Source organism: Vespula pensylvanica, chromosome 2, assembly GCF_014466175.1.
Source record: "Vespula pensylvanica isolate Volc-1 chromosome 2, ASM1446617v1, whole genome shotgun sequence".
Taxonomy (NCBI): Eukaryota; Metazoa; Arthropoda; class Insecta; order Hymenoptera; family Vespidae; genus Vespula; species Vespula pensylvanica.
In genome coordinates, this window is record NC_057686.1 from 3,884,260 (window position 1) to 3,908,209 (window position 23,950).

The window sequence follows — 23,950 nt, forward strand, 5'->3', positions numbered from 1 at the left end:
TTTTTTTTAATATAAACGATAAATCCTCGAAATAATTTCGTACGATAAAGTAAATTCGTTTTAAATATATAATTGTAATATAAATATGTGATAATACATTGAGTAAAAAAGTTGGTTATGCGAGCGCCCACAAAGAACAAATCGCTTGCAAAAACCTCCACTCTATTTGCTTTGTCGTTATCGAACATTTTCCTTTCCAATCGATTACCACAAGTCAACCACCCTTCTTTTCGACGTTGGCCAAAGTAACCGATCATTGCCATAACCATATCGAACGTAGCTGGAAGGAGTAGAAATTTGAGCACTTAAACCTCGCACGATATATACGTCTATCTCATTATCGTTTGTAATTATATCGCCACCTATTCCGTTGTTCGAGCCCTTTATCAGTTTTGTTCAAAAGCATAACTCTACATGTTCCATCTTTTTTTACTTTCAATCGTATAATCTTCGTGTTTCAAACGGGACCGATCGATTTCGATTCGTGTACATTTGTCGGTGTCGCGATAGACGCTTGATAAGGGGAAAAGAAAAGGAAAAGTAAATTAGTAAAAAAGAGGGAAGAAAAAAAAACAACGAAGGTCTCAACAGGAACGATGTGAAAGCTAAAAGCTATCCTCTCTTCTCGTTCTCGACAGAAATCGAAGAACCGCTCGCGGGAGTTCGACCTCTCGATCGATACGTTACTCGAGAATGGAACTTGGGAGACATTTAGCCCCGACACCCTGTCAGGAGATCGTATCTTCAGGGTAAGAAAATAATCGCACGTAAAAACTAAGCATCACGCGAAAAACGCGCATTGCATAATTGATCTCTATCTTCGTATAAAAATTATATATATATATATATATTTATAAATTATTTATATTTATATATATAGATAGATAGATATATTTATTTATTATATTTATTGCATATACGGAATTGATCGAATCTAGTTACGCAGGCTCTTTATTTATTTATTCTATATTTATCTGCCTTCTTCATTATTTATCTATGTCTATGCCTATCCTTTAGCTTTTATGTTGAATGTAAATAATTATCATTCCATGCAACCGCAAATTGTTCATAGGGCAGCCATTGCATTCGTACCTTTAAATCAATCATTTTCATTCGCTCCAACTCACGCAAGCCTTATCGTTGAACGCCTTACTTATAAGTCTCTATCAACATCCTTCTTTGTATCCTATCTGTATCTGTGTCTGTCTATATCTTTGTTTCGTCTCATTCTTTATAATGAACGTATGTTCCATCAACCCTTATCACTTTCCCATGCTCGTCTGTATGCGTCACTTTATATTGTATGTTTATTCGAATTATGTATGAAGCCTGAGAATGTTCTCGCATTTTTATTTTTCCGTCAATTAATACTTGTGTCAACAGTGGAACGTACACAAATACATAAATATTGGGCTAAAACTTTCGAAATATCGGAAATAGTATGAAATGCCATGCATGAAGGAATTTTATCGTACATTAAAATACTGACGACGATTCATTAAACGCATATAGTTATACGGATCATTTTATTCGTTTTAACTGGTGTAACACTGAATGAATTATTAATTAAATTATATTTTTATCTAATATGAAGACATGATGCTGAATTACTTGGTTACTATCCAAGTTATAGTCTTTCTATGTCATATACAGGAGAAATGTGAGAGTTGATTAAAACGTTTAGTTAAACGTTATATGTATCTAATAAATTCTTTCATTTCTAACTGCATTTCTTTTCTTTTCTTTTACATTAGGTTCTAGCAAATGACAAAGATATCGGTGACAACGGAAAAATTCAATACAGTATTAAGGGAGGCCGCGGAAAGGGCAAATTTAAAATTCATCCTACCACCGGGATGGTGTATTCGCAACGTGGATTTGAAGCAGGGCAGGAATACGAAATGATGGTACGTATCTCATTAATAAAATTTGAAAAAAAATTAAAAACGATGTTTCTTCGGAAAAAAAAAGAAAATCGTTTTTATCTTATAGATACGAGCAACCGATTGTGGTGAACCTCAACGTAGTCACCAAACACGAGTTTCCGTCCAAGTAGTCGAAGTGGCCAAAGAATCCGAAAATCCACCAGTTTTTAAAAGTAGTAATCAAAGCGTAGAGATGACGGAAAGCGACGAAGTAGGCTTTTTAGTGACTCTCGTTCAGGCCACAGATAAAGACGGTGATTCTCTGTGGTACGATATTTTAGGTAGGGTATACATAAAACGATAGTTAAATAACAAGCTGTTATTCGATAGTATCTTTCTATTCTCATTAACATATTCCAGATGGTGACAAGCGAGACGAATTCTTCATAGGACGTGATAACGGTAACGTGCTATTAGCCAAGCAATTAGATTGGGAAACACAAAACTTTTATAATCTTACGATTGGCGTTACTGATGGCGTGCACACGGCCTTAACACAACTCTTGGTCACGGTGATTGACATAAACGATCATAGGCCAGAGTTCACTGAGAGCACCTATCACGTGGACATTTCGGAAAACGTTCCAAAAGGCGAAAAAATTCTTCAATTGCACGCGACCGACGCAGACGAGGACAAAAAAGTATTTTACAGTTTACACGCAGCCCAAAGTCAAGCTTCCTTGGGTATTTTTCACGTAGATTCGATCAGTGGTGCTGTCACATTAAACGAACCTCTCGATCGAGAAACTATCGAGGAACATGTACTAACGGTGATGGTGAAAGACCAGGGCACACCAGCAAAACGAAATTATGCAAGAGTCATCGTCACAGTTCACGATCACAATGACCATGCCCCCGAGTTCATTAGCGAGATCATTCAAGGGAAGGTTTACGAAACGTCTCCGATTGGTACAGCCTTTGTACGAGTTTGCGCTATTGATAGAGATCGAGGCGATAACGCAAGGATCACTTATTCCATTACTTCTGGAAATGTTGGTAACATTTTCTCCATTGATCCCATACTAGGAGACATTAGAGTGGCTCGAGAGCTGGATTTGAGCGTTTCAGCGGAATACATATTATTGGTAAAAGCCGTAGATCATGGTTCACCTGCTCTCGCAAATACCGTACCAGTTCACGTGATGGTTACCATGGCGGACAATGCTCCACCTCGTTTCGTTCAACGAGAGTTGTCCGCTGAGATCTACGAGAATCAACAACTGGGCACTTACGTGAAGCACGTAGATGCCAGAAGTACCTCATCCTTGCAATTCGAGATCACTCGAGGAAATAAAGATGATACGTTCTTCGTCAATCCTAGTACCGGGGTTATCGTTGTGAAGAACCCTTTAGATTATGAGAAGAGGAAGTTCTATAATTTGACAGTAGCTGCTACAAACATGGCCGGTGCCACAGCTGTCTGTAACGTGATTGTCCACGTGCTTGATAGAAACGATAACGCGCCACGCTTCATTCAAGCAGTTTACAGTGGTGAAATCAGCGAAGGTGCGACTATAGGATCGTTGGTACTTACCAACACGACTACACCTCTCGTTATAAAAGCAGAAGATGCCGATTCGGAATTGAACGCTTTATTGAATTACGATATCGTCGACGATCTACCGAGAAAGTATTTCCACATTGATTCTAGTACCGGTGCGATTAGAACTGTGATGGTGTTAGATCACGAAACCATTCCAGAATTTACATTCCACGTTAAGGTATCTGACTTGGGAAAGCCTAAACTTTCATCGGAGACTACGGCTAAAGTCATGATAGCTGTGACTGACGTGAATGATTGTCCACCAAAATTTCTTCAAAACGATTACAATGCCACACTTCTCTTGCCTACGTACAAGAACGTTGCTGTTCTTCGGGTGAACGCTGTAGATCCTGACAGTTCCGAAGGTGTTTCGTTAAGGTAATTAAATTCCAAATCGATTCATTTCTCATCAAACTAGACTTAAGTACCTAATTAATTATGAAATCGTTCCAATTTCAGATACGATATTATCGATGGCAACAAGGGTCATACATTTGACATAGATTCTCAAACTGGTATCATCACGGTTCTCAATCCTGAACGTATTAAGAAAAATTATTTGTTACACGTTCGCGTATCGGATGGAAAATATTCGAGTGTCGCGCAAGTGAATATAGTCGTCGAAAAATCTGAAAATTCAGGCTTGGTCTTCCAAAAGGATGTTTACGAAGGCAACATCGTTGAGAATTCGACGAAAATTAGAACCGTGGTGGTAGTCAATGTTCTCGGTACTGTATTGAACGAACACATAGTCTTTAGAATCTTAAATCCTACCAACATGTTCATTATTGGACCAACTTCGGGAGCGATTAGAACAACTGGAGTAAGATTCGATCGAGAGACCTGCGATCATTATGAATTGATCGTAGAGGCGAAGAGTCAGACAAGGGATATGGAAAAGCCCAGAGTGGCTCACGTTATAGTTAACGTCACGATTTTGGATATCAATGATAATTGCCCTATGTTCGTAAATCTGCCTTATTACGCCGTCGTTTCCGTCGACGCTCAGAAAGGAGATGTGATAACGAAGGTAAATGATCGAAAGAAAAAAGGAAAATAGTTGAACGAGGGAATACGTTAATTTACGATAAATTGATACAAATCTTTCCGTTTCTTTAGGTGCACGCGGTAGATATGGATAGCGGTGATAACGGAGAGGTTAGATACGAATTGAAAAAAGGACACGGAGAACTTTTCAAAGTTTGTCGAAAAACCGGAGAGATATCGTTGAAGCAAAACCTCGAAGGACATAATCGGGAGTATCAGCTGACGATAGCCGCGTACGACGGAGGTAATGTTCGTCGGAATATGAAATTTGCGAATAGCTACTTGACATGACCTTTTTTTATATATAATACGTTAAACGCTATTTTAGGAATAACGCCATGTTCCATTGAGGTGCCAGTCAACGTGAAGGTGATAGATCGTTCGATGCCGGTCTTTGACAAGCAATTTTACACAGACAGTGTACTTGAAAGTATCGAAGTACACTCGCCTCTAGCGCTATCCATACAAGCTGAGTCACCATTGAATCGTAAACTTATATACAGTATTACCAAAGGCAATGATTTTGAAGAATTCGCTTTGGACTTCAACACCGGTAAGTCGATATCTTTCACGCTTCGACTAACGCGAATCGTGAAATAAATACGTTTGATTTTACTGGGTAAGCAGAATCGATATAAGATGGATTGATAAGAATTTTTTCCATTCTAACTTCGCGTTTCTTTTTTTCTTTTTCTTTTTCAATACAAAGATTTTAAAGAGAATTAGCCGATACGAATACGAACGAATAATTAAGATGTAAAATAATTATTAAATAATTATGATTATAAAATTAAGACCATCTTATGTGGAAAAAAGATAGCTATGTAAATGTGTATCTATCAGCCATCGAATCAACTTTTTCACAGTGCATTCTCAGTTCGTTAGTATTACTATGACGACAAACACTAGACACAACCCTAAATGATTTTAGCATTTTATGTACGTAGCAATGATATTTACTGAAATGCTATTTCCTGCTATTTCGTATCCAGCTATGGAACTCATATTGTTAAAACTGTGGAAGGGTTTCTCGATAGTAAATCTCGTTAACTTTTCGATTAACATTATGTTTTTTCGCGTACTATATGGTATTCGGTCACTAAATTCTAATCATATAACAGTATTGGTGAAAGAAGGCAAAATGGGTAAATTAGTATGCATATAATTAGTAAGCGTATGGTAATAATCTTGATGAAATGATTAATAATTATTTAAGGCCAACGGATACAGGTGATAAGTTGTAAGAACATATATTGAAATATTTAACATATTCTTTTTTTTTTTTGTTCTTTGCAATATGGTGCCGGTTTTGTCGTAGGTGTATAAGAGATTTTAAGTCCACAAAGTAAATGTACGTGTAAAACGTGTCTTAATATTCCTTTATATCACACTGTTAGAGTTAATTACTATCATTTCGTCTTCAGTTTAAAGTCCCTTCATGCGTGTTCCCTTATCGATGCTTATCTGAAAAATTAGACATTAAAGTTTTCTTGTATCTCCCTGTTTCGCAGCCCCCGACAGTAACAATGGTCCTTGTGAGTATAAAAAAAAAATACTAGTTCTATCGGTCTGCTGTATCGCTATGTTATCACGCTATTGCATCGCACTCTGTTTGATTCTACGTGCACGATAAAAATACGAAAGAATCGAGGCAAGGAAAAGTAAAATTAAATTAAAATTCAATTAAGATCGCTTCGTAACAACGTTTCACGTTAAATGAAAACAGTGGAACAAATTAAATTAATCAATTTCTTGCTTCGATCGGCAACTTTGCTTTTTTTTCTATTGAACATCTCACAAACGAATGGACAACTTTGTTCTAACATTTAAAACGATGCTATTGCGAATTAATCAATTTGCATGGTCATTAATTCTCCATGACGATCGTTATGCTAATCGAAGGGTAAAGCTGAAGATAAAATTAGAAAAATTCAACCGAATGAGAAGGAATGATCATTGTTGCATATCTGCATTATTTATTGCAAGTGATGCAAATTTGGAATTTACTATTGAAAGATAACCATCGAATGATTATGTACGAATAGACAAAGTACATAAATATATATATATATATATATATATATATATATATTTATGTATTTGTATCTCTTACGTCTACCATTTAATAATCTCATAAATATTTCAGTTAACACGAATGGTGTTCTGTCTAGTAAATTACGCTTTTTAATTTTAATATCTCTTTACTTTAATATCTATATTAGTTCTTCTTTTCCAAGTAATTAAAATATAGCTAAATAGGCAGCAATTATTAATATTGAAAATCGCTTGCGCTGTTACTTGTATCAAGCTGTACTAACAATTTATTAAACTAAAATTGACTACATCCTATTCACATTATTAACACTCCAAGAAACAATAATTTTTTTCATAGCACGCTGGTTTTTACTATCCAACGAATCCTCCTTTTGTGTTTTTACACATGGAAACGCTTTAGTCGTACACTTTGCTCCATGGACTTTTTTATTTATATTTCATTTACATCGTTTTATCTCGATCATAACTCTCAATACAATTTCATTAGCTCATGGTAACAATAGATAGCTTGTTTTACAATAGTTTAACAATAGACGACTTGGAGCACAGTGTTGTTGAAACGCACAATGTCGTTCAATTTTAAAGTCGCTCTCGTCGCCATATTTCATTTTTGGAATTTCGCCAACACCAAGGGCTCATTGTTGATACATATACCTTTTTTTTATTTTCATTCAACTCTTGCAGCTTTTCTTTGTTCGCATGTTATGTCTGTACCTTAAGAAATCGTCTAGACAGAAAAACAAATTAATTTAAAACTAAATTTGATTGATACGTCGCGTTTATTATATTGTAATTAGTATAATGTATTATAATCTGTATTAAATTTATACAACGAGATAACGCTTTAAAAGGTACAGACATTCCAGTAGCACTCACAGAATCACGACGTTTTTTAAAAACGTGTGTATTTTACGAGATTGCAATCATTAGTGTTCTTTGACGTTTACGAATCCGACAAAATCATTCCGAAATATTAATAACAATTTTTTTTTTCTTGCCGTATATTCATATGCGAAAACGTTCACATAAAGATAGAAAATAATGAAAAATAATGGAAAAAGATTGTTGGATTCGTGAACGATCGGTCGCATAGTGCTTTGGGTCTACAATCTTCTCTTCAATAAATTAGGTGTAATCTATGTGGTGGATGAGCTGGATTATGAACAAAAGAAGCAATACGAATTGACCGTACGTGCCACTGACAGTGTGTCAGGGGTTTACGCGGAGGTGCTCGTTAGCATACTAGTTCTCGACGTCAACGACTGTCCTCCCGAATTTACTCAAGACTCTTATAACATTTCCGTCTCCGAGGCAGCTCCATTTGGTACTTCCGTTTTGAAAGTTAGTTCCAGAGATAACGATACGGGTAAGGTGTTATCATAATTTTTCTTTTAATCGTATCTAATAGAAATAGAAAATTAATAATGCTCGAACGTTTCTCCTGTTTCTTTAGGTATAAATCAAAAGGTACGTTACGCGATTCAAAACGACACAGAGAACAGAAATGATCTTTTCCATATCGATCCGGAAGAAGGTGTGATCTTCTTAAAGAGATCGTTGGATCACGAAAGTCACGAATCGCATCACTTCACCGTAGTTGCGATAGATCGTGGGGTACCAAGCTTATCAAGTACAGCTCACGTTTGGGTAACTGTAATCGACATGAACGACAATCCACCCAAGTTCGAACAACCCTCATACACGTGCTTCTTATCGGAACACGCTGAACGAGGACAGTTTGTAACGGTGGTATCAGCAAGCGATCCAGATTACGTAAACGAGAAACTAACCTATACGATCGTTGGTGGTAACGAACAGCAAACTTACAACATCGATCAATCTACCGGTATAATTTCTTTAATTAACATGCAAAACTTCGGCGAACATAAGTTAAGTATGTTGAATGTTTCGGTGACCGATGGAGTATATACCAGTTTTACTCGAGTAAAGATCGAGATATTGCCAGCCAACAGACATAATCCCAAGTTTCCAAATCCAGTGATCGAAGTTACCGTATTGGAAAATCAATTACCAGGTCGACTGGTTACCAGCGTGTTAGCTACAGACGAAGATTTTGGAGAATATGGAACTATCGTTTACAGCATTCCCTCGAATTTGATGAGAGAAATTTTTGACATAAACAAACTGACCGGTGAGATAGTAACGAGGAAGAAGCTCGATCGGGAGAAGCAAAAGCTTTACGAGATTCCAGTTATGGCAACTGACGGAGGTGGAAGATCTGGTTTCGTAATGGTTCGAGTGAAAATCGGAGATGAGAATGACAACCCACCAATTTTCCTACTGAGAGAATATAAAGCAACGATTCATAGTAATCTCTCGGTGAATACTTCTTTCCTAAAGGTTAAAGCTCAGGACGCTGATGAAGACGAAGCCGCCAAAATCACTTATTCGATCTACGAACCACAAAGTTCCGAGGCCAGGGCATTATTTGGTATCAATCCCGAGACTGGTTCTTTGTATCTACAGAAAACTGCCGTACCTTGGGGTAAGCGAATCTATAGAAAATCCTATAACAAAACTTAACGAATCCATACCTCATAATTACACCTCATTTATTTTATCCTTCGTTTCCAGAAAATCAATTATTCGAGATTTTCATTCGTGCAGAGGACAAAGGTACGACTCCTCATCACACGGATGTACCTTTAAACGTCTACATTATGGCACCCCAAGACATTCCTCCATTGTTCGAACGCAAAGAAGGAAAATTCTTTATTTCGGAAGATTCTCCCGTAGGAACACCGATAACGAGATTAAAAACCGTCACAAATAGTACCGTGAAATATCGCATTGTCTCGGGAAACGAAGATTCGCCGTTTTTCTTGATCGATTCTCATGGTCAAATAACATTGGGGAGATCATTGGATCGAGAACAAAAAGATAACCATCTTATTGGCGTTCTAGCTGAAACTGATTCGAGTCCTCCGCTTACAGCTCTCGCAGAAATATCTCTTCAGGTTTTCGACGAGAACGATCATGCGCCAAAATTTGAAAGTAATCCTTATGTTATTACTTTAGCGGAAAATGTGGAGGAAGGGACGTCTATCTTAAAAGTGATTGCCCACGACGAGGATCTCGGTAGCAACGGGGAAGTTCGATATTCTTTTGGATCCGATATAGGGGAATTGGCGAATGTCTATACGGTGGATGTATATACCGGTTGGATTTCTACTTTGGTACAACTCGATAAGGAAAAACAACCGGAATATAAGTTTCAGGTAAGAATTTGACGAGATGGTTAAATTTTACATAAGAATTCAATTATTTACTTACTCGTAACTGTTCAAGGTGGTAGCGACCGATAACGGAAACCCTAAACATTTCGCGAGAACGTCGGTACATATCAAATTGAAAGATTACAACGACAACCCACCGACGTTTGTCGACGATCGTTACGAAGCTGCAGTGAACGAGGATGCCTTGCCAGGGACGGTAGTCGTAAAATTGGTCGCAGTCGATAAAGACACGGATATCGTAACGCCAATAGAATTTTATATAACATCGGGAGATCCGAGATCTCAATTCCAAATCAGATCGACGGGAGAAGTATACGTTGCGAAAGCTTTGGATAGAGAAACGATCGATCATTACGAGCTCGACATTGTTGGTACCGATGGAAAATACGTCTTCGATACAAAAGTAACTGTTCAAGTTTTGGACGTTAACGACAATCCTCCGTACTGCTTGAGATATCGTTACAGAGAAGTTCTTTCGGAAGGATCGCACCCTGGTACTTACGTACTCACCGTTCTTGCTACGGATTACGACGATGAGCCAAACGCTAAATTACGTTTCTATTTGACCGGTGATAACAACGATAAATTCTCTTTGGATAAAGAAACTGGTGTCTTAAAGATGGTCGGTCAATTGGATAGAGAAACTCAGGCCAAATATTCGTTGACTGCTCATGTACAAGATAGGGACAAACCTTCTTGGGAATGTTCTTCTCAATTGGAGATACTCGTTTCCGATTTGAACGACAACATGCCGAAGTTCACGATGCAAACTTATAGCACGACCCTTCCCGAAGATGTAGAAGTTGGAACTTTGGTAACGAAAGTACATGCTACGGACGATGATATCGGTATAAACCGTAAAATTAGATACGAATTCATCGATTCCGCGGACGGACACTTCCTCATCGCTGCTGATAGTGGTATAGTTACTTTAGCCAAGCCGTTAGATAGAGAAACCAAAGCCATGTATAACGTTACCATTAAAGCTCTCGATCAGGGAACACCACAACTCGTTAACATTGCCTCGCTAATTGTCAACGTTCAAGATATCAACGACAATCCACCAGAATTCGCATCGAAACTTTATTATTCGAAAGTGCCAGAGGTCTATGCGGTTGGTACCGAAGTAGCGAGAGTCCTTGCGACATCCAAAGACACCGGAGTCAATGCCGATGTTTATTATTCGATCGTGGGTGGAAATGAACATAAGAAGTTCCAAATAGACACGAAAACCGGTGTCATAGCGATCGCCGAACAATTGGATTACGAACGTGCTCGCGATTACTTTTTAACGATTCAAGCCATCGACGGTGGTATTCCACCTTTGAGCAATCATGCTACGGTTAACATCACCGTCATCGATAGCAACGATAACGCACCGATATTCAGCGAAGTTTCCTATCGAGCATCGGTCAGAGAAGACGCTAAAATCGGAGAAAGGGTCACTCAGGTACGACAGCTATTAATTATTTTCTATTAATTAACCGATCCTTTCGAAATCATTCATATTAAATGAAAATATATTCCTAGATTTTCGCAAAAGATCTCGACAGTGAGGAGAACGGAAATGTTTCTTATTACATAGAACGAGGGGACAGACAAAAGCAGTTTAATATCGATCAGAAAACTGGACAAATTACGGTCGCAGCACCTCTCGATCGAGAAGAGGTAAGTCTGACCTAATGAAGAAGGATCTTAAAAAATGAATTAAGTAATAAGAAAAATTTCAAAGTATCTCTTTTTTTTTTGTAATCCTTCCCTTCGTGACTTTCAGGTCTCTAATTACATATTGGAAGTTCACGCACGCGATAGCGGTTTGCCAATGCTTTCGAGCTTCGTCATGGTGAATATCGAGATTCTCGATGCAAACGATAACCCACCATTGTTCTCGATGCCAAATTATACAGCTGTCGTTCAAGAGGACAAACCAATCGGTCACGTTATTCTCCAATTTGTCGTTACCGATGCTGATACCGAACCCAACGCTGCGCCTTATACGTTCGACTTTCGTTCTGGAAACGAGGGTGATGCCTTTAGATTGGAACAAGACGGTACTCTTCGCACAGCCACTAAATTTAATAACAGAGTAAAGGACAAGTACATATTGCACGTCCGTGTATTCGACAATGGAAGTCCACCTTTGTATTCCGATTCATGGGTAGTAGTAAAAGTAATCGAAGAATCTCAATATCCACCTGTCATTACGCCTCTTGAGGTGATCATTAATTCTTACATGGACGAGTATCCTGGTGGTGTCGTCGGTAAAGTTCACGCGACGGATCAAGATCAATACGACACGTTGCTGTTCAGTTTGGTGCCGTCTTCGCCAATACCTAATACGGATCTTTTCGAAATAAATAAATTCGATGGAACCTTAATAGCTTTACCTAGACTCGATGTCGGTGAATACAGAGTTAACGTTAGTGTGACCGACGGCAAGTTCCATTCTCATTCGATCGTAAAAGTTAACGTCGATCTGATAACGGAGAAGATGTTGGAAAATTCGATGATCGTAAGGTTCAGAGAAGTCAGCCCTGAGGACTTTATATTGAGTCATCGAAAAGGTTTCGTTAGAACAGTTCGTAATGCTATAAGCTGTAAGTTAAAAGATATCATCATTATTAGCGTACAACCATCGCTCGATGAAATCAACACGATAAAATCACGAGCGATCAGAGAAGTCGTACACAACGATCTAGATCTTCTTTTCGCTGTGAAAAAACCAGCCACGCCACTCGGAACGATCACATTTTTCTCATCGGAAGTTCTCAGAGAAGCCTTGAATCAGCATATCGAAGAGCTCGAGGAGTCGACGAAACTGGTAGTCGAAGAGATCGTTAGGTTCAAGTGCATCAAAGGTTATTGCGTCTACGGAGATTGTCATTATAAGATCAGTTTGGATCCTACGTTGATAACACCAGTCGCGACCGACGTGATGAGCTTCGTATCGCCGCGGCATCGTCATAAAATGGAATGTGATTGTAAAGAGGGATACGCCGGGAATCATTGTGAAGTTGTTGTCAACGAGTGTGCTCGAAATCCATGTCCACTATTTAAAGTTTGCGTACCGGATTCGAGCATTCAAGGATACTCTTGCCAGTGTCCGGACGGCTTTGCCGGACAAACATGCGACATTGACATTTCCAAGTGTCACGACGAATCTTGCTACATACCACGAAATCCAATATCTTTCAGCGGCAAAAGTTATGCGCGTTATAGGATCGACAAGGCTCTCATAAGACAAACGATCGAAGATCGCCTTAGTCTATCCCTTAGGATAAGAACGATGCAACCAACGGGTAATCTCATGTATGCGGCTGGCAAAGTGGATTATAACATTCTTGAAGTAGTCAACGGCGTTATACAATATAGATTCGACTTAGGAAGTGGCGAGGGTTTGGTCCGAGTGAGTAGCGTCTACGTCAGCGATGGACAATGGCACGAGATTCAGCTGGAACGTGAAAGCAATAGCGCTAGATTGACCGTCGATGGAAAACACGTGGCACATGGTTCAGCGCCCGGAATTAATGACATTCTCAATCTTCAATCGGACGATCTCTACTTGGGTGCCGAAGTACGACAGCATCCCTCGATTCTCGGCTTCGAAGACGTACAAAGAGGATTTGTTGGTTGTATGGACGACGTGAGGATCGCCAGAGTCTCAGTTCCATTGCACATGAGTGGTGCCAGTAGCGTTGCGATTTTAAGACGTTTCGCCAATGTCGAGTTCAGTTGTGATACCGCGGTCGTCCTAGTTCCGCCCGGTATTTGTGGTTCTCAGCCTTGTCAAAACGGTGGTACGTGCAAAGATTCTGGCGCGGATAGTTTCGAGTGTCAGTGCCACAGCAGGTTCGCTGGTACGACCTGCCAAATTGACACGGATCCGTGTGCTTCGTCCCCTTGTCTTTACGGTGGTCGTTGCAAAATCATTCCGGAGGGTGGTGACTTTACCTGCGAATGCGTCGGACCTAGTTTAACCGGCAAACGCTGCGAATTCGGAAAATATTGCAGTCCGAATCCATGTAATCACGGTGGTGTCTGCGAAGAGGGTAACAACGGACCGATATGCAAGTGTCAAGGCTTTACGGGCGAACATTGCGAAAATGATGTTAACGAATGCGATGCGAATCCTTGTACGAATGGTGGAACTTGCGTAAACGAGATCGGAACGTACAGATGCGTCTGTCCACCGAACATGACTGGCTTGAATTGCGGAAATCCTGCTTACTCGACACCCATTATATCCAGTCACTTTAATATCACCTGGGAGCAACTCATGTGGATCGGCATCGCCGTTGTCGTTAACGTCTTTCTCATCGTCGTGTTCATTGCTTTCCGAAGAATAAGAATGAAACGCTCGAGAGCACGAGCCAACAACATCAATAACGAAACGAGGAAGCAGATTGTTTTGAATTCAGCCCGACCTCACGAGCACGAGTTCAAGCGCAGCTCGAAGTTGAGCAATCTCGAAGTGATACAGGTACGAAATCTTCGTGCAAATCTATTATTTATTTTAGATCGCGGAGGATTACTAATTCGGAGCTGTTTAAATTCGGTTAGCAAAGCCGTCCCAGCTTCTCCGTAGTTCGCTTTCTCTCGACTTATCAAATGCGAGATTAATAATAAATACCGAAGAGAGAAGCGAAATAGAGAATAGTAGTAATCGCTTTAACGCGTTAAATTTCAACGGCTCCTGGCAATAAGCGCATGCATTTGAAAATTTCATTTAAAGCCGCTAGTCGTAGTTACTTTCTGCGTCTTTTCATTTCACGCCGTTTTTTTTTCCGTTTGCGATCATTTTTGCGAGAGGCTTTTCCTTTCGTCTATGATGGATAGGTACGATGTATCACTTATGTACATTGTATATATACCTTCCCATAGACGAAGTACGTGTGCTTTGCGTTTTTTTAAGGTTTTCGTGTGATTCTTTTTTTTACAGAGAGAACCTCCCCAATGTCCTCCCAGACCCGCCTCCTATACTCCCAGTTCTAACAACGAACCAACCGCATATGGTAACACCGCCGCGGTAGCTCTCAATAATTTGGATACCCTGCGTAGCTACGGTAGCGCGGGCGACGAGCTGGAGAATTTTCCGCCAGATTATTTAAGAAATTTGAATCGTACCACTCCCGTTCCCCCTCCGTCTTTAACCCTTGCCAATCCAGTGGTCGGTGGAAATCCCACGAGCAGCGACACGGACAGCCTGCATAAGCCCACGTGGCAAGAACAGATGCAGCTGGCCTCTTTCATCACGGATACGACCAAGATAAAGAACGGTGAGTGGAGTGCTGGCTAATGGGCCTTGCTCTATTCCCTTATCCTTTGATCGATCCTCCTTTAGCTTTTTACTTTATGATTTGCTTGCTGCATGTTTTCTCTCTCTCTCTCTCTCTCTCTCTCTCTCTCTCTCTCTCTCTCTCTCTCTCTCTCTCTCTCTCTCTCTCTCTCTCTCTCTCTCTCTCTCTCTCTTTTTCTCTCTCTCTCTCTCTCTTTTTCTCTCTCTTTCTCTCTTTCTCTCTCTGGCTCTCTTTCAAATGGGTGGAATCAGGGCTTCTTTGTCCAACGATTCCTTAATCAATCGCCATCGTTCTCTAAAACTTCTCTCCTCGATTATCATCGAGTTCGTTCTCGTCGGCGTACGTACATGCGCGTCTCTTATCTCTGGGTGTGTAGCCGATTCGATTAACCCCAGCATTATCGTGTTGTGTGCACTAACAGACCTGAAACGAGCGAGCCCAGTGGTACCGGAGCTGACCACTGGAGGACTTCTACTAAATTCAGCTCGACGAACGCCTCACGGAGGTGGGACCTCTATCGCTTCCCTGACGTCCATCGAGGATGATCCTCGCATCGTTGGTGGTAAGTCGATACGGTCTGCCTGTCGATTTTTCTTTTCTTTTTTTTTCTTTTTTTGATTTTTTCTTCCTCCTTTTTTCTTCTCTATTTTATTTTATTTTTATCCCTTTTTTTCGGGCTGCTTCGCTTGTTGCTATTATCCATATCATAGAGTATATACTATTTTCTATAATTCTTTTTTATCTTTCTTCGTCGTATCTCTCTCTCTCTCTCTCTCTCTCTCTCTCTCTCTCTCTCTCTGTCTTTCTCTCTCTCTCTCTCTCTCTCTCTTTCTTTATCTTTCGATCTTGATCTCTTCTTTTATCTTTCCGATTGAACAAGCTGCTTCCTTTTGCTCCGTAACGCGGTACTGCCAACAGGCTGGCGCATGTAGGCGTGTTCGGAGTACAGTTGTTGTCTGCAATGCTTTTAGGGTATCACTGGGACTGTTCAGACTGGGTCAGGCCAAGCCAGAACCCCTTACCTAACATCACGGAGATACCTGGCAGCGAAGTTCCAGACTCGTCCAGCTTCCACAGCAATGAGAGTAACGAGTCGAACACTCATCAATTATCGTCAAGTAAGGAACGGTCAAGCATGTAGGGATTAATGTATACGCGTTAATGAGCTTCATACTACTACTGCGGATATAACTATTCTGCACAGCATAATAATATCCTCTTTAGATCATTAGACGCTTGTAGCACCTGCCAATGAAGATGCACTTTAATCAGGGACCAAACGATTCTTCTAAGAATGACACGAATGCATGCATTCAAAACTATCTTTTTCGAAGATGCTCTCTCTAACACACTTCTATTTTCTTTTTTATACTATCCTTTCTCTTTCTTTATTTTAACTCATCGTGCACATACAGCGTCTGTATAATTTACTACCTCGCCTAAATCGTCCCTTTCAATTACTTATACGAGGAGATTACGAACGGATCAAATTCTTTATGAAACAACAATGAGCACATTAAATATTCATAATGCAAAGTAGATCATCCTTAACGAATTCAGGATAGCATCTAACAAAAATTGTGTTATCCTTTAGTATAGTCGATATAATTACGCTGGCATGCATACGTTGGTCGATCAAAATTGAAAAAAAAAAAAAAGAAAAAGAGAAAGAAAAAAGAATAAAACATGCCTGTAATTAGACTTCACTTTTTTGTCGAAAAGAACGTTTCTAAAATGAGATTAAAACAAAAGTATCGATGAGAATGCAAAGAAAAAATAGAGAGAAACAAAATATCCGATGTTTATTAATTAATTGGAATGTTCTTTCGCAGTGCACGGTCCAATAGATCAAACGAGAGACATCGAGACTTTGAACGAGGATCAGGAGTCCGAGTATGTCGGTGATTCGGAATGCGGAACCGAATTTTCGGAACGATATCACCACTGTACCGAGACGCAACGTTTGAATCCTCTGGACAGTGGCGGGGAAGGGGAATACAAGTACAAAGGGTCCGAAAGTTATCTACGACATCCGAATTCTTATCTACCCCATTATAATATTCACACGGATACCGAAAACGAAACGAATCCATTGAACGGACGTTTAAGCACACTCGAGTCCGACGAGGAAGAAGATGACGTAGTGCCTTATGGTTTTCCAAGCACCCGCCGCAATCGATGCCACAAAGGGGATGAAGTCGACGAAATTGGTTCGGTGATCACGACGCTCGAAGAGAGAAATTCTTTATTGGGTGGCGCTACGAGCAACAGTGATCTCTCAACGAATCTTTGCGAGATCGATGATTCCGAATACGAGATCGCCGATCAAAAAAGTAATGGACGTTTGTGGTTGTCTGGTAACGGTATCACTCAAACCTCGGTGTGACGAACGGTGCTACAGGAAGATTCGACTAGACTGATCCGAAACGCGTTTTCCTTTGTGTTTTTCTCGACACGACGAGGGAATCCGGGTGTTCATAAATCTACAGTTTTGTACATAGGTATTATCGAATTAGTTAGACAGTCTGTACAGGTAGAGTTACGTAAATAAGGGGACTGATAACATTATACACGTTATTATATTAAAGAGACCGGTGTGCGATCATCTACTATATCTCGAGCCAACGGTATATAATTGATTGATTAATTAATTAATTAATTAATTAATTATTACAACACGAGTACACCGTGCCTCAAAATTCTCCACGCGATATAGAGTTTTAGGTACCAACGTACTTAATTCTATAATTCCTCGGAAAAGTTTACTTCATGCTGCTCGATACTAACCAACCAATTTTTAATCCTGGATAAGAATATTTTTTATTTGAATTTCTTTGCTAATCGTTCATCAAGCTTATATAATCGGTATACGCCGAAGACTATCTCTGAAATTGCTTTTTCTTTCTTTTGCTACTTTCATAAAGGAAAAATAGAGAAAAAAGAGTAAGTCCGAGCAAAGAGATATTCCGTGCAAACTACAAACATTTGTTATATAACATATATAATATATAATATATATATATAATATATATTATATGTATACATATATACATTCAAGGAATTATTTCATTTTAGATTTAATAATATTTCATCGCTGAAGAGAAGTAAACTTAATGAATCACGACCGCGTCGTCAGACCAATGACTATCGTTTAATAAATCTATCGTTTAAAACTTGGATATTATCCGTGACTATAATTCCAGTGCTAAAAATACATAGGTATTCTTTATGTATTTTTACTATTTGCTAATTGACTTTATTTTGATTACGTGTAAATGAAGACAAACGGACTACTTAATGAATATAAATGAATGAATAAATAAATAAATATATATATATACACACATATATATATATATACACACACAGACACTCACATGTATAGAGAATAAGTACTGTATAGATTAGGAAATGAATTGACTCTAGCGAAAGAAAAAAAAAAAAGAAAAAAGAAAAAAGAAAAATTGCGCTAATTCTGCGAACGTTAAATGCACGCATCGGTCGCGGGCAGCAAACGCAGATTAATTAATAATAATTAAAAAAAAAATAATAAAAAATAAAAAAAAAGATATGAAATATTTTTACTGTGATGATAATAATGTTTATACGATGATCAAATACTATAAATAGTATCGTAATAATTGCAATGTTAACGATGCGAGGTTTTATAAAGAACAAAAGAAAAACTAAAAAGAGGAATATGAAGAGATCGAGGACGACGAGAAAGCGTGCGTAAATCGAGTCAACGTTTCATTCGTTTAAATTTTTTAATAAATCATTTTGTTTTTCTCCTCTCCGGTAAGTCACCATCGATTCTAAAGCGACACGATCGATCGCATTTATACATGGTGCTACTATCTTACGTCACGCATCACCGATTATATTTATGTCTCTTTAATAAGACTGCACAGCGAAGAAAACGTTTCGCTGACCGTCATTGCTCTTCATCCTTTCATCGTTCATGGGTCATTCATACGTTATAGATTTTGCAATGATATAAATGAGATCCCTATAAACGTTTAAAAAAAAAGATGTACTTCTTACACTGCCGATTTCATTCTTAATGCCATATTAATGAACGCATTTTTGTTGAATAATTTTTTACAAATTATATATATATATATATATATATATATATATAAACACAAAGACACAGACACAGATATATATATAGATACATATATATATATATATATATATATATATATATATATATATATATATATACATGTATAAAGAAAGAAAAAGAGAGAGGGGGAAAACAGTTATTACGTGCCTAAGGTCTTTAATCATTGTCACTTCCCTAACGTGTAATTTCCGTTTTATCAATATATGTATAGAGGCAGCTTAAATGGGTGAGGTATATATGTTTTTATACATATAGAGAATAATTATCGAGAAATTCAGTTTTATGTTCCTGTTCGTTAATGAACCGTGCGTAAGTGTACGTCCCATACGTCGTATTTTAACGGGACGAAATTAGCAAAACGCAAAATGTTTAAATAATAATACGAAAACAGGGTGATTTTTCTTTTTACGTTTGACCAAGAGCGGAAATAAAAGCGTCTTCTTACGTAAGTTAAACATTATTGTTTCGTGCAGATTGAAGGTCTCACGCGTCATTCATCAAATGGATACAATTGAACCTAGATAATTTATTCTATATTAGAATGAAATAAAAAGATTGTACAGTTAATTTAAAATAGATTGTATCGGGATCGTCATCGATGAACGTTGAGACTTTTGATCGGCGTCGAAATAACAGACTCTTCTTAAATGTTAAGATTAATTTTAATTATTGACAAAACGATCTACAATTATATATAGCCCTCTCTGGTCAAAAACGTTGAAACGAAGTTGACCTGCCATTCTTTTTTATACATTTTATTTAAAAATGATCAAAGCGATTACGCGCATATCATCTTATTAAAAAGAAGAAAGAAAGCATTATAAGATTAAATGATTTAAATAACATCGTGCAATTAAAGAAATTTGGCTCTTCCTCCGGCCATTACAAAACATTATCCTAAAACGTAATAATAGTTACGTTACATTACTAGTATCATTTACAGTAAATGTAAAGATTTTATTGAGCGATCGGAATTGACAAAAGAACAAACATAATTGATTTGTATGGCATCGTTCTTTTTTTTATATATAATGTTTTAAGAGAAGCTTTAACTTTAGGCCTACACGTACTCGCGGATCGTTTTAGATTTCAAATCAAATAAGATTGTAGGAGATAAATGTTTGTTTTCCATGTCAGAAATAAGGATACACGATGACTGTTTACATGAATGAATTATTAAGGAAGTTTAAGTGGGTACAACTTCTAAATTCTCTTCAGATTAGCCCTGCTCATAGAATACATATCGATAACACAAAATCTTTCAAAGAATGAGGAACTTGACTTATTATAATTATAAGGCTATAATTAATTTGTACAAGGTCAACCTATTGTAATAAAGAAACCAATCTTGCCTATAATTTATCATATTATTAGTAATTATCACTTCATTTCCCAATTTTGATATTTATCATCAAAATCGTCGAAAACATGCATATAACCATAACAGGTAAGATGAATTTAAACAATAGTTTATCACTTTTCGTTCGAAGTGTGTTACTTTACCGACAGATACATTTAGGTAAAGTAGGCTATTCCTACTTAGTCGATTAAAATGGAATCTACTGTTATCTTTCTCTTACCGTAGATCATTGTTAAATCAGTAAAATAGAAATCTATTATTAACGATGTTTTTGTTGTCGGTAAAACTGTTGCATTTAAATCAGTATTCAATCTATTTCTCGTCTTTTAATAGAAATATATATTGTATTATTATTATCGTGTCATCCCGTAGAAATAATTCATTGTATTATTTGTTTCATTATTCGATATATTTCGATGGTTTGGAATTATGTAGATATATACAATATAATATTTCTTTTCGTTGTTATATATAATCAAATTATACTTTACTATTTCTTTAATATTTTTAACATATTGTTATTTCGATTAAACCCCTAAGATAATATGAGAGAAGCTATTTCCTGATATATGACAAAAGTATTACACGAACGTAGTCAAGTTTCTTTAAATTAGTAATATATTGTTATTTCGATTAAATCCGTAAAATTATTGAGAGAAATTATCTCCTGACGCACGACGAAGGTATATATACGAATGTAGTCAAGTTTCAATTTTAAATTAAATCTCATTTCAATCGACGAATGTCAACAATGTGAGATCAATTACGTACCTATCAACATATACACAATAAATCGAAAGAAGGGATAGGGAGTTCTTCTAATGTTTTCGGTTCTTTTTTCCCACACCTGCCGCTGATGTCACATCTCGAGTGATATTGAGTAAACAGTCTTAAAGGTCGTCTTTGATTCGTTCTAAAATAATAATTGTGTTAATTTCTAATAATAATCGAGATCTATCGATTGAAATAAGCCTAAGGACAAACTAGTACTTATATTGAAATCGATATATCGCATATCTTATAAGAAAACGAACATGAGTAGAGTGTATAATTTATAGAAATGTATTTTATTCGTAATTTAGGTTTTTTATGATAATTAATGAATTATCAACAGTTAAATTAGGCTTACGATATCGAACTTTCGACCGTGCTCTAACCTCTACTTATAGACACCAATGTCGACGTTAGATATCAATCGTCGACATCGTGGTATTGTATTGTTACTTAATAACAAGTATACATAAAAATTGTAAAATTTACAATACCCGCTCAAAAATATGGCGGGATTGGAAAGTTACGAAAGAGTGTATCGAGGACGTTTGATAGAAAATCGGGATGCAAGAGATCATTTGCAACAGAAATATCATGGCCATGATGTTATTCATCCTTTGGATATATCAACTCCTCATCCTTTAGCAGAAGATAGTCCGCCTCACGACGACGGTTAGTTTTTTTCAATATGCATTCTGATTGTTTATAACGCAGCGATTGAAATATATTTTATATCATTTTAGATGTCGTGGTTAAAAAGTATATAGTATTAGGATGCAGTCTAGTTGGTCTAATTACAGAGAATTTATTAATTCATCCTTTTATTGTCCTAAGAAGACAATGTCAAGTCAATCCTGGATCCGCTAATTATCACTTAGTACCTTTTACTTTAATTCCTATAATGGCACGATTACATCAGAGTCAAGGTTTAAATACTTTGTGGAAAGGAATCGGTTCTGTCTTATTAGTAAGAGGCATGACTCTAGCAATCGAAGACCTGATTTCTAAAGTTACACCATGGCCAAAGTAAGGTGATAATTTATGTATTTATAAAAATCTATTTATATATATTACTTGTTATAATTATACATGAACTCAAAGAATATATAGATCAATAATATTGTTGTTAAAATAATAAAAATTTAATTCCAGAGAAGTAACATGCAATAGTTCTTTGAAAGCTTTTGGTCAACACATACTTCTCAAATGGTAATTAGTATTCTTTTTCATATTTAATGTATATATTAAATCTTTAAAATACTGTTTAACTAATATGATTATTACTGATCTAACAGTGTATCTCTAGGCATAGTAACTCCATTTTATTCTGCTTCACTTGTGGAAACAGTACAATCTGAAATAGCATCTGAAAGCCCTGGCATTCTAGATGTTTTCCGAGATGGAGCTTTACGTTTGGTTGAAATTAGCAATAAAGGTAGACTCATACCTATTTATGCCCTTCTACCGCCTACTATAGCTTATGGAGTAACTAAGTATCTCTTTACTCTTATTGTAAGGGGTATTACAAGTCGTATCATGCATATAAGACATAAGCATCGTCAGGAATATATGGTAAAATATTTAAGAAAATTTAATTTGTGTTATATGCATATAATGATGTGTATAAAAAATGTTTTTTTTATTGATTTCTCTGTTTTTAGGGAGCGTATAGTCGTGATTTACTATCTGAAACGCTTATTCAGGATATTGAATTGCAATCAATATCAATTTCTATGTGCACAGCTGATGTATTATTTTATCCATTAGAAACTGTTATTCATCGTTTGCATCTTCAAGGGACACGCACTATTATAGATGATTTAGACACAGGAAGGAGTGTTACTCCGTTGTTAACAGGATACAGTGGTGCCACTGATTGCTATCGCACAATAATTTCCACAGAAGGTCCACTGGGTTTATATAAAGGATTTGGAGCTCTTATATTACAATTTGGGGTATATGTTTTCGTATTACGTGCAACTAAATGGATTTTAACGGAACTAGTCACGAAATTGAGACCTAAGCCTAAATGTAAACCTATTAAATCGTCTGAAAATTTATATTATAGAGATTCAATGTGAATATTTTTTTTTTCTTTTATATATATAGGTTGTTTAGTATATACAAAAAATATTTTTAGTAATTAATTTAACAACTGGATTGCTATAATGATTATATAAATGAAATTTTGTGCTTTTTAACCTTAAGGTACTTCTGTAATTAAATATACAAAATATTACAGAAACAATGAAAAAATATTAATACTGATAACTTCTTAAGATTTTAATCTTACAGACATAAGATCAATAATGTATAAATTTAACAACCCACTGCTAAAACTGATTTATATTTAATATTTTCTTCAGTTAAAAATGATGTATCAATATATAACATTATTAATATATAATACTATTTTGAAATGACAAATAAATTTCATAGACATTATAAATTTTTATGTATTTAACCTACAAATATTATTCTTAAATAGTTTATCGACCGATCGCAAGTTAAATGAGTATAATACATATTATTTATTTCAATTGAATTTATTACAAATACCAGGTCA

The 23,950-nt window shown here is 37.0% G+C and overlaps 2 protein-coding genes across 10 annotated transcripts in view; both read left to right on the top strand.

Annotated features, from left to right (window-relative positions):
- Nucleotides 1–18,767, top strand: part of LOC122627249 (fat-like cadherin-related tumor suppressor homolog) — a 290,885-nt gene extending 272,118 nt beyond the window's left edge. For 4 of the 9 annotated variants that reach the window (XM_043808258.1, XM_043808257.1, XM_043808256.1 and 1 more), the window contains 18 exons: nucleotides 639–749; nucleotides 1,755–1,907; nucleotides 1,993–2,206; nucleotides 2,286–3,846; nucleotides 3,928–4,498; nucleotides 4,588–4,759; nucleotides 4,844–5,068; nucleotides 6,027–6,050; nucleotides 7,700–7,936; nucleotides 8,024–9,076; nucleotides 9,166–9,809; nucleotides 9,880–11,277; nucleotides 11,358–11,495; nucleotides 11,602–14,307; nucleotides 14,767–15,103; nucleotides 15,546–15,686; nucleotides 16,096–16,242; nucleotides 16,957–18,767. In XM_043808258.1, the coding sequence (XP_043664193.1) occupies nucleotides 639–749; nucleotides 1,755–1,907; nucleotides 1,993–2,206; nucleotides 2,286–3,846; nucleotides 3,928–4,498; nucleotides 4,588–4,759; nucleotides 4,844–5,068; nucleotides 6,027–6,050; nucleotides 7,700–7,936; nucleotides 8,024–9,076; nucleotides 9,166–9,809; nucleotides 9,880–11,277; nucleotides 11,358–11,495; nucleotides 11,602–14,307; nucleotides 14,767–15,103; nucleotides 15,546–15,686; nucleotides 16,096–16,242; nucleotides 16,957–17,510 (10,386 nt within the window). In that variant the 3' untranslated portion in view covers nucleotides 17,511–18,767. The remainder of the gene's footprint in view (nucleotides 1–638; nucleotides 750–1,754; nucleotides 1,908–1,992; nucleotides 2,207–2,285; nucleotides 3,847–3,927; nucleotides 4,499–4,587; nucleotides 4,760–4,843; nucleotides 5,069–6,026; nucleotides 6,051–7,699; nucleotides 7,937–8,023; nucleotides 9,077–9,165; nucleotides 9,810–9,879; nucleotides 11,278–11,357; nucleotides 11,496–11,601; nucleotides 14,308–14,766; nucleotides 15,104–15,545; nucleotides 15,687–16,095; nucleotides 16,243–16,956) is intronic. The other 5 variants (XM_043808259.1, XM_043808262.1, XM_043808260.1 and 2 more) reach the window with 5 other exon arrangements.
- A 2,617-nt stretch (nucleotides 18,768–21,384) lies between these two features.
- Nucleotides 21,385–23,742, top strand: LOC122627255 (solute carrier family 25 member 46). The gene is made up of 5 exons (XM_043808278.1): nucleotides 21,385–22,056; nucleotides 22,128–22,410; nucleotides 22,537–22,593; nucleotides 22,680–22,956; nucleotides 23,046–23,742. The coding sequence occupies exons 1-5, from the start codon at nucleotides 21,891–21,893 to the stop codon at nucleotides 23,463–23,465; spliced, it is 1,203 nt and encodes a 400-aa protein (XP_043664213.1). The 5' UTR covers nucleotides 21,385–21,890; the 3' UTR covers nucleotides 23,466–23,742.
- Nucleotides 23,743–23,950: the final 208 nt, after the last annotated feature.